The sequence below is a fragment of the Homarus americanus genome, unplaced genomic scaffold (assembly GCF_018991925.1).
Source record: "Homarus americanus isolate GMGI-L3 unplaced genomic scaffold, GMGI_Hamer_2.0 scaffold54443, whole genome shotgun sequence".
Lineage (NCBI taxonomy): Eukaryota > Metazoa > Arthropoda > Malacostraca > Decapoda > Nephropidae > Homarus > Homarus americanus.
Window position 1 is genome coordinate 1399266 of NW_024750852.1, and position 16979 is coordinate 1416244.

Below are 16979 nucleotides of genomic sequence, written 5' to 3' on the forward strand. Positions count from 1 at the left end.
CTGGTTACTATTCCCAATCTGATGCTGACCTGACATCTCTACTGTGGTCATTAATACTGCAATAATATTTTATTTAAAGTGGGCGACGACCCGAAGCTTCTGGAGAGTAACGATTGAGTCTTCATGGTTAACAGTTGAAAATTATCATCATTTTAATGTATTTAGGTAGTTTAAAGGCCAATATGGGTCTCAATTATTCCTCATGAACACTGTTTTAATTTACACACTATAAAACTACTTTAAAAAAATAAATACATTGTCTCTTTTCAAACTGGGAATCTTCTTCTTGAATGCAGGTAAAACTTCAGTTCCTTTCAGTTAAGCATCTTTTTTTTTTCGTTCACCAGTGGCGGGATACGTCAGTCTTGTAACGGGAAATTCAGATAATAATCGACCCCTATGTTTTTACTCCACGCCGTAACCGGGAAGGAAGCGGAATTTAATTTTCGACACACCAGAGGGAGCGTCCTCACTTCCGCTCCTCCGCCATTAGGTACCGTTCGTTATGATTTTGTTCATCAGTTGAGTCATTAAATCTCTTCACTGTACAACAACAAAAATAAAAACAAACAAGATACAGTACACAGACACATTATGAACTACTGTGTAGGGAAAGAGAAACAAGGATGACGAAGAATTGGTCATAGGCTGTGTTAGGCCACACCTAAAAAAAATAAAACATCCCCAATGCATTAAAAAGTATCAGTCAGGTAAGGAAAGTGGCCAAAAATGATTCTGTGATGTATTCCCTCATTGATAAATATATAAAAATTTCATGAAGGCTAAAGACACCATAGAAGTTGAATACTGCTGAAGTTTGGGCAACCACTTGCTAGGCTGTGTGGAGTGGAGGCTGGAGGGTGACACCGCTATCGTGACCGACGACCCGAGACGGGAAGAACAACGGTTCGCTCTTGTCTCCAACAACAATGACTCGCAAAGTAGCTCACTAGACTCTTTGGTGTCATCCTCGCCACAAAAAAAAAATTTCGTTCGTCATAAAATATATTGTCTGTAAGAGTGCAAATGACGGTGTGACACGCAGAACGAAGTTAGATAAATCGAGATGCAATGACAAGATGTTATTTTATTGTGTTTCGATGATTGAACTGCCAGGATCTTGTGTGGTTAACAGCTCACAGGGAAATTGGACTGGACCTAAACTCGAAAGCCTCGCAGCATGAAAGGAGATTGGTTAATGTGAGGTGTGACATTTCAGCAGATGTGATACAATATCACTGAGAACTATAACTTGTGATTAATATGCACTAGCGTAACCTTATCTCTTTATCATGACTCACCATGAATCCCTGTTTATCGGTTATCAGTAATACGTATAATTAGGCTCGTGGAATCTCAATTATTCCGCCGAGTAAGAACTACTTTTAAACTAAGATTATTCACCATTATTAACATCTCAAGTAGCTTACATTAACGAAAATACAGGTAATATATATATAGGAAGATAGGCTGATAGATAAACAGGCTAGATAGATACATAGACATCAGTTTAGCTGACACATTTACATCGCCAAACTGAGACCGTCCGTTCACCAGTTCGACCGCTTTAAGAATTCAATTACAAGGAGCTGAGAGGCGTGACGGTTTGGAGGAGCAGTATCAGAGGAATCACGCCTCCACCACTACCACCACTAAATTACTGTGATTTTATTGAGAGGAGACTGATGATAAGAACGGAATAGAACAAAGAGAGAGAGAGAGAAGGGTGGGAGTGGCAGCCATAGATCGGGGAGGAATAAAGGAAAATATAAACTATCAAGAAAAGAAAACGTGTGAAATAAAGGGAAATATAAACTAAGGGAAAGAAATATGAAAAATGAGACGAAAAATAAGAATAAACAGGAATGACAAGACAAGAAAAGAGTGGAATGGGCGAAAAATTTTAACAAAAAATAAAAAAGGCGGTAACCCAAGAGCAGTGAACATCTTGGGACAACAGCCAGTGACCTACTAAGGAGAGACAATGAGAACCTTACGTATTGTTGAGCCAGCATTTGTTTTTTCACCTCTAAACGGATTTTAGCACCTGCCGAAGAAACAGTTAAGACGACCTGGGTTTTTTTTCGTTCGACCATGAAAGAACTTGAAAGATGGAACAAAGGGTTTTTTGTTTTATCTAATCAAGTGCAAAAACATGTTGGTGGTTGTAGTTGTTAGGTTATAATGTGTTAACGTCCTTCAAGAGCTAAGGTCTTTGAGCATAGAACACAAAGTCAGTCTCTACAATGAATAACAAGCAACAGATTTTAGGTAGGAACCACCCACTTTGTATACCTTAAGATACTGAAGACGTCAACTCCTTAAAAACGAAAAGAATCAGTATCTTCGCATCATCATCATCACCATTCTCTCTCTCTCTCTCTCTCTCTCTGAACGAATATTTTTCAGTTTCAGAGAGAAAAAAAAGAAGATATTTCTCATCCAACTTCCATGCTTTTAAAACGCCACACACAGCTGAATCAACAAGGTGAAGAAGGAGTGCCGTGTCATAATTCCTGACTCAAACAAAAAGTGCAGAAACATCACATCCACACGTTTAGGGAGTAAATAATCACACACACCTTAACAACGGAGAGATGTGTTCAGCAATTACTGAATCATAAAAGAACTTACCATTCATCCACGTACCGCTGTAAATAAACACTTTCTTTGTCAGGTTATTTGTGCAAAAACAAAAGCAGTGCGAGTCTGTCTAGGTCCTGGGTAGCGTTTGACAGAAGGCCCAACATGGTACTATTCGCTAAGTAGTCTAATGGTCAGGGTAAGTTTGCAGTGATATTGGGTATGTGATGGTAATAGGTGTGTGATGGCACTGGCTAAGTACGTGATGGCATTGGGTAGTACTGGGTAGGTATTAGGTAATTTTTGAAGGAATGAAATTGACCCCACGTGATATTTCCTACACAGAGGACTTGGTAACACGCCATCTTGTATTGCTTCAGTTCTCGGTACATGTCCTTAAGTCTTCTCAATAGGGGCAGTGTTCAACGTAAATGACTCCAACAATAACAGATAATCATTGACTTAAAGATTAGCTTATGTTAGTCAATGCAGCTGACGAATGACATAAACGTAATATTTTAAACCAAAAGAAAATCTTTAGTCTAACTTATTAAAGAGAGAAAATGAAATATGAGAAGCGTCACGCGAGACTGACAGAAGCAGCCACATTAGTAAGCATGAATGCACGCACTCAGGTCGTGGGTTGGGATAGCACAGTTCGATGGCCATAAATCTTGCTGCACTAGTGAACACGAACGTCGCATCATTGAACTTCGGATGTGACTAATAAAATTCGTTCTCCAATCTAATTACAAAAGGCAGACCAGGTTACTGGATTTGCTAACACCTGCGGGCTGATAGCTCAGTCCGGTTCACCGAGCCGTGATGAGCCCTTTACTTGGTAACCTACACAGCCTAACAACACTGTAGTGTAAAGGAATTCTTCAAATGATAATCCAAGTTTAGCTATTTATACTTCGAACTTCTGAAATAATTAAATTTCTGATAGTTACCGTACTGTGGTGACAACTCGTGATGGTGCAATCCCTGTACAGGTAATCGATGTTTAACTGATAGCATAAGTGTTGTTATTTAATGAATTGGTATTGGTAAAGAAATTCACTATGGAAATTTGAGTTATTAATTCCTTATGAGAAATTTGCTAAGTTTGAATGAATCAGGCAACTTGTTTGTATGATAACTCGGCGTTAAACGTAGACACAAGTTTAACTTTGTTTTCAAATGTGAAAAGAAACTTAGGCAGGCAAATTGTGTGGGAAGATCAGTCGCAAGACTGTGAATCGAATGTAAATGGCCGTATAAACTTATTCTAAAAGCTACAGGTCCTCTCCTGAATACCAATGTGCGTATGACGAGTGTCGGACCTCCCCAGGATGAACCTTGCAGCTTCCATTATATTCCTAAATGTTTGAAAGGCGGATGTTCTTACAGAGAGAGAAACGTACTGAGTGAACATGCGATAAACCTAGTTAATTCTAGGAACGAAATAGCATACGTTAATGGATTACGATATTTCCTTAACAGCAAGTGCCTTATGGACGCAAATAAAAATAAAAATAATAATCTTACAATTACATCGCACTGCCCCATCCCTCCGAGCACTTAATGATTGTCAGTGTGTCAGGCTGCTACAGGAATAATAACGACTAAGCCAGAAGCTATAGCAAGATTTTCTTGAGCTCACAGGTTCTATCCACAGTTAGTGTAATTTAAACTCCCATCTAATATACCCAGATTCAATACTACAGTAGGAATTAAACAAAATATATGCAGGTGGGGCTTTCTTCATACACCAACATGAGGGTCTCTGCTCACTAATGATGACTAAGGATATACATAAAAACACAAAACTGTGCCTGACACAAAATCTGGATTCCCTTACACTAAAGGTATGGAAACTGCCATTGTCCAGAAAACATAGCCAACATACAGCGTTACATCAGTTATGTTAGGTAATGTACGTACAATCGATCAGCGTTTCGGTTCAGAACGTTTAATACAAGTTAAGAAATGTCTCTCCGTTATAAAGTCTGGAGCGAAACTTAAAATATTCTACAGAACTGCAGAGTGAGCAACGCGAAGAGGTAAGTTATATAAGGAACAGGAACAAGACTCGGTGAGGGTGTGGGCGTACTAATGGAAATGAACCAAGTGGTAGACACCGGGGTGAGGCTTCACGCGGAAGGGTCACCCTAGTGTCGTCTGGTGTGACGGACATGGCTTCTTCAGGAGGGCCGGGCTGCCCCACACACCACATCGCACACCCCTCCCCTCGTGTACGGCTTCACATACGTCACCGCACGCCTCCCTGATCTCATCTGCCTAAATTTGCCCACATAAGTAGTAGTGTAGTCTCAGATCTGCAAATGTAAAGCAAAGACACCGTCTTCCCAAACTGGTGATCTCAACTCAGCCCCCAATACAATTATGTAACTTTCAACCTTTACCCGCAGGTGAATGTGATAAGCTTATAAACGCATTATCTATAAATGGGGAACGCTGATAGATGTGCCGAGGCAACTTACAGGAAGCGTGAGTCATTGTTAGGTCATACAAGGGTGGCGAGCGTCAGTGACTTGGACGAAACACAAGCTCGCCCACACCACCATTACCTTATGATGAAAAACTCAGGATTTCTCGTTACTCAACTCCTTGGAGTTACATTTGCAAACCTACTAGGATTCGGCGAGGAAAATATGTGCAATGGCTAGAATGATTCAACAAGAAAGTTTATCATTCTACTCCCTAGACGGGCTTGGTTTGGGCACAGGCCGGGCGGGAACGTCAACCTAGCCTTGCATGTCCGGTGTACCGGCTGTCATCCAGAACTTCCTGTGTACCGTTGTGTCATGTGTGCTAATGTGACCACCTTGTTAACGAATATGTCATGCAACGTGGGTTCTCAGACGTGTTGAAGGCAGCGCAGTCTCATGTAGCGGGATTTGGTGCTACTTGTTCCGGTTACAGACCATGTAGCCTCGCAGCTCAACCCCCCTGCAACTTTTCAGCTCTGAATGATGTCAGTCAAGGTGTATCACGACGCGCGCCAACATCTTGGTTCGTTCAAGAAAAAAAACCTGACCGCGAAACAGTAATTCAGTGTAAACGTGATATGGTACTCGACCTTACGTTTTTCTATCAGTCATTAAATTAATATTTATGTTATTACGTATTATTTGTAGTAGTACTAGAGAGATTTCCCAAACTGATGAATAATCTAAAATGTTTTCACAAACCTTCGCATGCAACTCTCTAAAATAAACCAACCAGTTAAATGTCAAACATCGCAATAGGCAGCCAGTCATGGATCACAACGATGATTGTAAACAAAGTCGAGTGAAATTCCACAGCGGCCTTGCTCAGTCGTCCACACAATACACTGAACAAGGTCACTGTTCCCAAGTACTGACTCAGTGACAGCGAACTGACAAGGCATGGACAGTATCCCAGTAAGCAAAATCCTACCGCTCAAATAACGAAAGGAGTTAAGTTTGCTTCGACTTTCTTGGTGGTGGGATTCGGCCCAAACGATTTTCTACGGCACTATTGAATCTTATAACTCTATCTAACAATGTCAACACATACAGTATCACGTCACACAAGCACCAACAACTACTATAGGGAAACATTGGAAATGTCGCATCACCAGCCCACTCAAAATGGCCATTAACTCAAAGCAAGAACTTGTCCTGACTTCCCAAACTAAACTTAATCCACTGAACCTGAAACTCAACTCCAATAAACAAACTGATTTATTCTATACTTTTGGTTGAAGGAATAAAAAATCTAATTCAAATATTGCTAACTTTAAAAGAGGGCAGCGGCCGAGTAGATACAGTACTAACCACCTGGCCTTGGGTCTTTTCTTTTTACACCCAGAGTACCCCCAGTTCACCCAATTGTAAATGGATACCTAACTTTACAGTTGTAGAAGTGAAGGTGGTCAAGTGCTATATGCCGCGCTGCCTATAAAGGACAGTAAAACTTAAGGGACCCACTTTCACAAATTTCAAGACTTCAGCATAGAACATAAGGAGTCTGCAATAGGCCGGTTGGCCTGTGCATGGCAGCTCCTGTCGAGTTACTACCACTCCCTATCATCCATGGATCTATCCAGCCTCCTTTTGAAACTTTCCAGAGTTCCCGCACTTACTACAAAGTTGCTAAGCTTGTTCCACTCGTACACCACCCTATTTGTGAACCAGTTCCTTCCTATCTCCCTCCTAAACCTAAACTTTTCCAACTTAAATAAGAACATAAGAACATAAGAAAATAAGGAGTCTGCAATAAGCCGGTTGGCCTGTGCATGGCAGCTCCTGTCGAGTTACTACCACTCTCTATCATCCATGGATCTATCCAGCCTCCTTTTGAAACTTTCCAGAGTTCCCGCACTTACTACAAAGTTGCTAAGCTTGTTCCACTCGTCTACCACCCTATTTGTGAACCAATTTCTTCCTATCTCCCTCCGTTGCTACGAGTCCTATCCTGCTCGGATATTATAAGAACTTTATCTATATCCCCTTTATTGATTCCTTTCACCCACTTAAATACTTCTATCATATCTCCCCTCACTCTTCGTCTTTCTGGGGAATGCAAGTTTAATTTCTTTAACCTATCCTGATATGGAAGGTTTCTAAGTCCCGGAATCACCTTCGAGATAACTCAACTACTGTACCCGTGACCTGATAAAAAACAAAAACACAATGACCTAAGGGGTATTAGGCTCTTCGCACCCAAACCTGACCTGACCTCAATCAAAGGGAAATCCAATAATAATAATAATAATAATAATAAACGGTTTATTAATAGAGTTGCAGCCGGTGGCTGAAAATATACACTTACATTTGATTTAGACATAATGATATAATATGCAGTGAATACATTTACAGGGCTGTACAGTACATAAATCAGGAGTTTTTTATTATTTTAACAATAGATGGGATGGTGCTGTTCTTATATCTATCGGTGCGGGCTCTTATGGGCTGAATTTTGTTGTAGTAGCGGACTGCGCGAGGTGGGTGGGGTGCTGCCGGTGGCAGGAGGTGGCGATGACGAGGGTGGTGCAGTAGTCCCCTGCCAAACCTTTCCAATGCTTGGTGGTGGAGGTCACTGAGGGATGGCATTTCCAGGGTGGAGAGAGCGTTGGTGTAGCCGGAGTATCCTGCGCCGAGCATGATTCTGCAGGCCCTTTTCTGTACCTTCTCTAGCTGACGTTGTTGGGTGGAGTTGAGAGAAGACGACCAGGCTGGTGACGCATCCTAATGTCGGTGGATGATTTTGTAGGTATCTCTATGATGGTGGGTGGGTGGGTGTGTGAGGGAGTGTGTATGAGGGCTGAGGGAGTGTGTATGAGGGCTGAGGGAGTGTGTCTGCGGGCTAGGGGGGTATGTACAGTAGGAGCGTGTGTATGAGGCCTGGAAGTGTGTGTAGGTGTGTGTGTGTATGAGAGCTTGGGAGTGGAGGCTTGTGTATGCAGTACAAGTGGTGAGGGAGGTCAGGTGAACGTCGACCTCCTGTTGTGTCACTAGACCACAAGACACAACTTCCTCCCCCCTTAGGTGGTGGGGGAGGCAAAGCTGTTGGTGGGGGGTGAAGCTGGGGGGAGAGGAAGGTGTGCTGGTGGTGGGAGGGGGGAGGTGTTGCTGATAGTGGTGAGGGAGGGGCAAGTGAGGCCGGTGGGGGTGGGTGTTAGGAGGTGGGGTGTAGTGGTGATGGTGGTAGGAAAGGTGGAGGGGGTAAGTTGATGAGTGGAGTGCTGGAGGGATTGGCTGTTTGGAGTGATGTAGGAGGTGAGTGTAGGTGGTACTGAAAGTGGAGGAATGTGAAGTAATGAGAGTGGAGAAGCTGGTACTCGAGGGTGGAGAGCTGGTCCTCAAGGGCGATGGTGTAGGAGGAGATGGCTGGTACTTGAGGGTGGAGGAGGACGGTAGGGAGTGGAGTTTCGATACATAGACGGAGGGTGTGTAGAGGAAATGTAACGAAGGGAAGGAGAACAAAGGCAATAATAACAAAGAAGGGGGTGGGAGTAGGCGAGAGAATTGCAAGGGTTGAAAGAGAAGGTGAAAGTATGAGAGAGAAGTGGAAGAGGAGGTGAGAGGTGGAAGATGTGAAAGCTGGAAGATGAAAAACGAGAGAAAGAGGAAGCGGTGAGAGCAGCTGGGAGGGAAGGTTCACCTTGAGCCTGTAAGTGAGCGACATTTAAGACAGCAACTCCCTGACTGGAAATTCAGTTCACGGACAAAACATTACCGGACAGTTTTACGCCCTTGGACAATATCCCACCAGAAAGTTAATATTTGGACAAAATCCCACCATGGAATAATAAACGAACCAAAATCCAACTAGATTAATTCATCTTCGAGTATAAACATTCTATGTGTAAGTGGGTATACACACAGTACGATGGGTTTGCGAGGTAAGACTTGTCAGAGCAACACACATATACAAGTCCCTTATGTAACACGTCTCCTTAATTAAGAACCGCAACAGCCAGGGAACTTTACTGTTGTATTGTTAGTGAGCTAAATTCTTACAGATTACAGCACGTATGTCTTAATTACTTAATACAATAAGAGCTCATGCCGCAAGTCCACGAAACACACACGAGGGTAAATAATTATCACTATTCGTCATTCACTATCAATACACCAGTAGGTTAACTTGTTCTGTTGGATCTACTGGTATATGCACAGTTGAATTCAAAATTACCTAGACACTTGGTAGTACAGTATTTGGCATTTAATTACCTTGAGGATCATTAGGTGAGGGGGATTGGAATTTAAACGTATTTTCTCTATTTTTATTTGTTTTCGGGAGTGTTTTTTTTCTTTCTTTCTTGTGGCTTCAATATATTAAGTGATGAAACGCAGCGTTATTAGATATATGACCCAGAAGTAGACGCCAGATATTTCCAAGAGTTGAGACTTTTGTTCACAACTGTACCTAATGTTCAGAAATAAACCGTAAACCAATATAAAACATTACACACACAATGATAATACAGTAATTCATTATCAGTCATCATGCCCTATCAATATACCACATCATGATTAGCTTCAGCTCGGCAAACATTAAAGCAAAATACAACTAACCTTTCCTGTCAGCCTCGCCTCGAAATGTACCCATTAAACTTTTTCACAAATATTCCTCGGAAAATAACACTTGCAGCTTGATCAAGAACACAGGCACTCGCCCTGTACTGTACTTTACTTTGAGAAAAAAGAAACTCGTCTGGAACAAAAAAGATGTTCCCACGACCAAATACTTGCAGAGTAAGTTTTCGCTACAGCATTAAGAAGTTAGTGAAGTGTATGTGTTGTAGAAGGTAGTTAAGTTCTGTAATATTGCCACAAATGGCCTTGAAACGTTTCACCGTCAAAAATTATGCTGTAAATTTCCACTGACAAACTGTATACAACATTTTTTTTTAAATCTGTAGCCTAAAAAATTCTCATCACTGTAAATTCCTATATGAATAATTGTTAATGAATATGGTATAAACAAGAGAATATACCTTAACTAGATGCCGTCTCTTACTTCTCTTCTGATACAATTAAAAAAGGGTGCAAAAGCACTGTTTATTGGCTGCATTAAGGCACATTAAGCACGTAGCTTGGTTGACTTGGAGCAGCCAAAAAATTTGCGCGCGCATCTTGTAGACAACAGCTCCATAGGGCCGATGGGGACCATAGGGTGCGTTCATCACACCTAGGGGCGCGTGTGAAGAGGGTCAAGCCCGGGGGTGCCGTTTGCTATTGAACTGTATGACCTGCTGTAACCTGATCCTGCAACACACGAGTGAGCAGGACCTCCCCTTCCTCTCGCCTCTGTTACTACTCCAAACAAGAACAGGACCGCCCCCTCCCGATCCTACACTACATGAGAAGGCAAGAACACTCTTGTCTTCCTCCTTAAGCTATAGTCCTCATCCCTGACACAACCTTGTCCATCCTCTTCCCCCAAACCCCCCCGCCTCCCCCCCCCCTCGCAATCCACGGCTCTCCCACTTACACACTGACCTCTCTCCCTCACCACACCTCTAAAGGCTTGGCAGCCCCCACAGGAATAAGCTTCAATTCTCCTTCTTAACATCATCTTTTCGTGTTTCCTTTGCCTGTATACCACTACTACCTCCAAAAATACACCCTGTCATACCTGGACATTAATCCCACATTAGAACACAGAAGCCTTTAAAGTGAGTTTTGATCAGTTACGTTGTTGTGAATCTTTCCTTTACACGATCTTAACCAAGACTACAGGTATACAGATATTTAGTAAACTCGCCATAAAAATTAACATTTGTTCAGTATATACAGTACATCGAGTACAGCATTACAAACAATGGTAAACAGTAAGTTGATTCAACCAAGGATACCTGGCATAAGAACATAAGAATGGAGGAAACTGCAGCGGAACTAAGGGCCACAATATTAGGCAGCCCCGTTTACACGCTACCCTTATCGCTCACACCTCTGTCCAACTTACAGTATATTTGAAGCTTCACACAGCAGACGTTAAAAGCCCATCTCAAGTGAAGTCCTTTTTATTAATGATAAACAATTTATTAGATCACCACAAGCTTCGTTCTATTTACAAACGTATAAGATGTATTTTAGCCCATCCCGGTGTTAAGAAATACTGGGTAAGTTAACATGTCGCGCACGAACATTTCTGGGGAATATATTGTATGTATACTTCGTACAGCCACTAATCGGATTCAGTACCTACCGGTATTAACATTCAAGAACTGGATGAAAATCTGCATATACAGCCACAACTCTTTCAAACAGAATAGGACGAGGAGGATGTAGTTATCCGGGACAGATCTGACTGAACCATTAATGACGACAGACGAAACGAACCAATCTAAGCTGGTCTAACTAAAGTAAAAAAAATAATAATTCTTACATTATCAGGATGATTTTGGTTAGTCCTTGCTCGCAGTAGACGTAACATGGGCATTAATTAGGCTTAATAAAAAAAATGATAACTGAAGAGTGAGAGATAGAGATTATGACTTTCTGAAAAGCCATGAAGATGCAGGTGACCCCTCCCCCCCCCTCCCAAATAAGTCCCGTATTACACGGAATCACCTAACACTCCTCAGGTCAGTCATCACGGTCCACCCTCGCGTGTCGCCTCACACTAACTTACATTGCACCACAGTAGGTGATGATGATTCACCCCCGGAACAAGGCAAACCACATGTTTACATCCCTAACCCCGTGTATCCGCAGGTGAAGCCATGTTGTGCGTGAGGCTGAAGGTATCAATACCTTAGACTATGAAAAGTAATTAAAGATATCAAGTGATGAGCCGAGAAGTCAGGCCTCCAGCCCTCAACTCACTTGGCCAACTGCCGCCTCCTGAACATCTCCTGAGGTGAACGGGCATTGTACTCTCCTCATCACAGAAACAAATTCAGTCCCCAAGTGAATCACTAATATTCCAACACTCCTACACGACACACACCAACATGTTACGTTTTATCGTCACTGTGTTGATTAAGAATGAATGAAGTTGTGTTTGTAAATCTAAAAAGTTTGTAATTGAGCCACACCTTCCATCGACGGCAGTGGCGGCTCAGACAACAACCACCTGCCTGAGTTTAGCGTCTACCTGCTTGACTCTTCAGGTACGTCCACCCAACTTTTACACAAACTCGCTACCTTCACCAACTACACAATCGTAAAGCTGTACTTACCTAATATTATGTGACGCTCCATTGATATTCTTCGAAATAAAAACACAAATCGTTAAAATAGTAAAAACACATTCAACCCCGTCTAAAAGATTGGTCGGTCATCGCTACACACACGTCCAGCACACACTGACTCAAACTTCACCTCACCTGAGCTACCTGGCGTTGTTTCCTCCAGGTGGCAGCACAGCGCGGCCCACCATCACCCTACACCACAGAAAACGGAAACATTGAAGGGGAACCTCTTCGAGCGATACATCTACTTGCATTTTGCTGCATTCCCGCTTCTTTGTTTGATTGCTGCACAAGACCAGTAACTGAAAATATGTTTTCTGCAGTAAAAACAGTTATGTATAGTTTATGATTACTCAATGAAAATTCAGAGACAAATATCTATTGAAACGTGTACAGTATTTAAAATAAGATGATTTTTTAAAATGGAGATGGGCTAAATTTACAGTAAAAAATATCAGCCTTAATGAGAAAAGAAGGGAGAATTTGCCACCACATAAAGTATAACATAAGAGAAGATTAAAATAAATAATACATCCAACATCATTTGCCCCCCTACACCGTTACTATCAAGAACAAAGGAAGGATCGTACACAGGCTTCCTTCCCTCGACAGGGCCACTTCTAGTGGGTGGCCATTAGGTCATCTCCGTAAATACCTGACTTGACCAACACTGAGGCAGGTTCAGATACATTCAGGCGCCAGTGCATGCCCAGTACTTGCCAACAGTGCGTAACTGAGACGGACCGATCGCCCAACCTGCTAACAAGCCTATCAGTGGCGAAGAGGATAAAAGTACAAAGAGAGTAAAAGCAAATGATGTACAGAGAATATACAGTACATGTAATGCAGCCTTAATCTTCTCTTTATGGATGACAAAATATTCACATATGGCAGAAATTAAAACATAAGACAGCATTAGGTTAATAAACTCGTGATCTATAGTTTACACAAGTGTCTAACCTGGTCTGCCTGTCTAGCGAGTTAGGCACAGAGGTCTGAGATTTGTTATCTAGTGTTCTCCTCATATACTGGTATTGTTTCGCCGCATTTACTGCCCCTGCTCTCGGTCATTCTTTTCTTCCTGTAAATAATTCACCAGGTCAACCATACTGGAAGAAAACTTTAATTTAGACCCTCACGAGTTAAGAGAATATACAATACAGTGAATATGTAATGTAGCCTTAATCTTCTCTTTAGGGATAACATTACTAATAAAAAATAAATCGTATCAAATATGTGATTCACACACCTAGAAAATAATTCCTATAACAGAACGTCATATAACAGATCATAATACACTGTCATCATTCAACTCTACTAAAACACGTGTAATAACTGAACTCGCTTCCCCGGGCTATCAGCAGAGTTCCCGAAAGATCGATATAGATTGATAAATAGATAGATACAGTATTAAGTAAGATAGACACAAATGTTCATATTGGTTCGGCATGGGCTAAGCCAGTGAAGTAATACAAACATCTCAACCAAAGACAGCCCAAGAAAGCTGTTAAGATATGAACTAGGTTTCCTTTTCTAATTCTTGGCAAAAAGAAAGTTGAAGAGAACACGCGCTTTGTGGCTGAATATGCTAAAAAATGTGTTAGTTGTACAGTTTCTTTGACAGATAACCAGGTGTTAGATAAATATAAAATCTTAATGTAGGGATTATGTCGTCATGTTTCCTGTCTTTATTACTGGTAGGGCTATCAGCAATTAAACAGTCGAATTTTTGTACAGCCAGTGTATTTATTTATCTAATGTAGAAACGACTTTGATGTATAAATATTTAGCTATCTATGAATGAGATGACTATATTATATAATTATAAGAATGAAATAAAGCAGAAGGACTACGATTTATCAGGCGCCCCCAAGCTTCTTCCACATTTAAATGAAGTTTAGAACCCCCCCCCCCCTTCCCCCACCTTTCCGCTGCCTTAGCATAAACAAGTAAATACTGTATATACTGCACAGTTCATAAATGAAACTGATATATCGTGTGTATTAGTTGAGGTTAGCCTTAAAAACTATAAATTACATTTTCTTTAATACTCTAACTATACAGAAAACGAATTTAGGGGAGCTATTTTATAAAATAAACCAAACTGAATTAGCACGTTGACGGCCAGCAAACCCAAAGAAGCAAAGCAAGAACTGAATTTATCAAATTACCCGAAGTCTCTGAATTTAAGACTATATCCAACTCTTTTAACTGTTTTACTGCCATACTGGACTGACTATTGACTATAATATATTTTCAATTTGAAATCTTGATTTGGACACAAAGATTTAGTATTATATTTAAAATGAACCATTAAGATAAAACACAGATGTTTGGAATGAAACAGTAACTGCGGCGGGACATCGAATTTTATAAGGGGGAGGTGCACACAGAAAAAAAGAGGGCTAATCTAGGTCAGGAATGGTACCTCAAAACAATCATTTAAGATATTTCCACGAAGCAAAGTGAGAACGGCGGTCGAGTGAATACAGCGCTCGTCTCCTGTTCCAAGGATGGGTTGCTCGATCCCCTGACAATCCCAGCTGTAAATACGTACACAAGATTTTAACTCCGGGAAGTGAAGGCGGTCGAGTGCAGTACCGGTCATGCTGCGCTCATGTGTACCGAAGGCTTAGTATACAGCGGAACGTATCCACACTATCCCTAACGTAAATCCAATGTTACATTTATAAAATTTGTAAATGTTTGTTTAAGTTTGTTATAATGTATTCATGTGCTTCAACAACTGAGATCTGAGCACAAAATAAACCTACAACCCCGCTTTTCTCTCAATTTGCAATTTATTTTCTGACCCATGTTTTAAATCATCAAAGGCATTTTTTTGAATGAAATACGGCTGCCAATCATGCAAAAGGACCGTGACCTCTGCTACAATTAAGATTAATTTAAGGCCTTTATTTATATTAATTATTACATTTGTCCATGAATTATTGATTAGTGCAGTACAATGAGGCTTCGACAGGCGTTGGGCGTGTTCCACCGAATGGTCACGAACCTATGCATTATGACGATAGAGACGTACGGCAAGCGATGAAGGAGGGAAGTAGGTCAGTGGACAGGAGAAGGAACAAGGTGGTGCGTAACCTACGTGTAACGCTTGTTTCATAAAGCTATTTACTGATCGATATACGACTGATATCCTTCTCTCTCATAACACTCACACATGAAATTATAATAAATGCGCCCTGGACAGGTATGGCAAGGAGAGTCAATCAGGATTACTTTGTAATACATGAGCTATTCCTGCAGGGGATGAACGAGTGTCCAGTTTCATGGTTAGGTCTGAGAAAGGGTTTTCAAAGTTTTCCCTTAGTCATCAAGGGGACAGTAACTTTAAATGTCGTACTTACTTTTTATTTTAAAAATACAACTTCGTTAAACAACAACTTAAGATACGTGTAAGTGGAACGGAAACCAATGACATGAATGGCAGGGCGTCCTTTATTACCGACTTTCTCAATAAGCGGCCATGACTCGCCCAGAACACAGACTCATTCAGAACACTGACTACTGGTATTAGCGAACTTCTTCTACCTACTATGAACAGTGATTTCCAAGCAAACATTCAATTATGAACGGAAAACAAAACCAGGACCTCAGACCAACTTACAGATTTTCTAAGTCATGAAAGAGTTGGAAGTTGTAACTCAAGAAATTGACTGACAGATGTCAAAATTTGATGTGGTCAAACTGTTGTGAACACTGAGGTACATGCAGAATCTCATTAATATTCATTAACTTTTGTTTATGAAGTAATCGGGACGATTTAAAATTTTTACTGATATATGTCTGGTATAGAACTTGGGGAACTTATGAATAAGAAGTTTCAGGTAAACTTTGATATTTTTGAGCTAACATGAATATTAAAACTTAAATACAGTACAGACGTACGGATATGGTCACTGCAATATGCCTCCAATGAAAATGGTGGTCATAAAAAAAATTTAAGAAAGATAATTAATTAAACGAGATTTGATAACTGCCACCTACTATATCCCCCCACCCTATATGTGCACGTTTTCCGATAAAACATTATCACTCCCATAAACCCATACCCATCAGGCGTACAAGTAGCCATTAATGCATAAACAATAAACCAGTTAGGATCCATACATAAGTAAGAGGGCATAAAAGGGACGTAATGACCGTCTGAGATCGATGTGTATGTTTACAGTGCGTAGTTTTGGTAACCGACCACTGTTGCCACAACCGTATGTCCCGCATACCCTCATGGCATTATTGTCGCTGCCTTGAGAGTTTTCGCGTGCTAAAAGCTGGTATCAATGTCAATTCATGTTTATTTATTTTTGAATGAGATTTGTTCGTGAAAAAATCTTAGTACGTTAGTGTCGTTCTAAATCGACAGCGTCACACCTTTCACTATTTATTTCTACTTCAGTGAACATGTTTTCCTTTCACTGTTTATTGTTTTAGTGAATCTGGGATTTTTTAAGTCCTCTCTCAGAAAAATGGAAGGTCATATAATCCGTCCGTCTGTCTGTATGTCGTTCCAAACAAGCATCAGTGCGAAATGCTAAATTTCCAAACTTGATAAATTCCCCCACCCCTAATAGATATGTCGTGCACAACAGCATACCATACTTATGTAATTTGACTCATAATTAACATTTTTCATCCTTATTTATCACAAGTATGACGCCTACTAGACTTAGAAAATTTGATGAGGACGAACATTACC

The 16979-nt window shown here is 40.9% G+C and overlaps 1 protein-coding gene across 1 annotated transcript in view; it reads right to left on the reverse strand.

Moving 5' to 3' along the window:
• Positions 1–12379, reverse strand: part of LOC121854410 (protein crumbs-like) — a 151728-nt gene extending 139349 nt beyond the window's left edge. Inside the window, exon 1 of the mRNA XM_042349081.1 lies at positions 12248–12379. Within this exon, the coding sequence (XP_042205015.1) occupies positions 12248–12269 (22 nt within the window). The 5' untranslated portion in view covers positions 12270–12379. The remainder of the gene's footprint in view (positions 1–12247) is intronic.
• Between the last annotated feature and the right edge of the window lie 4600 nt (positions 12380–16979).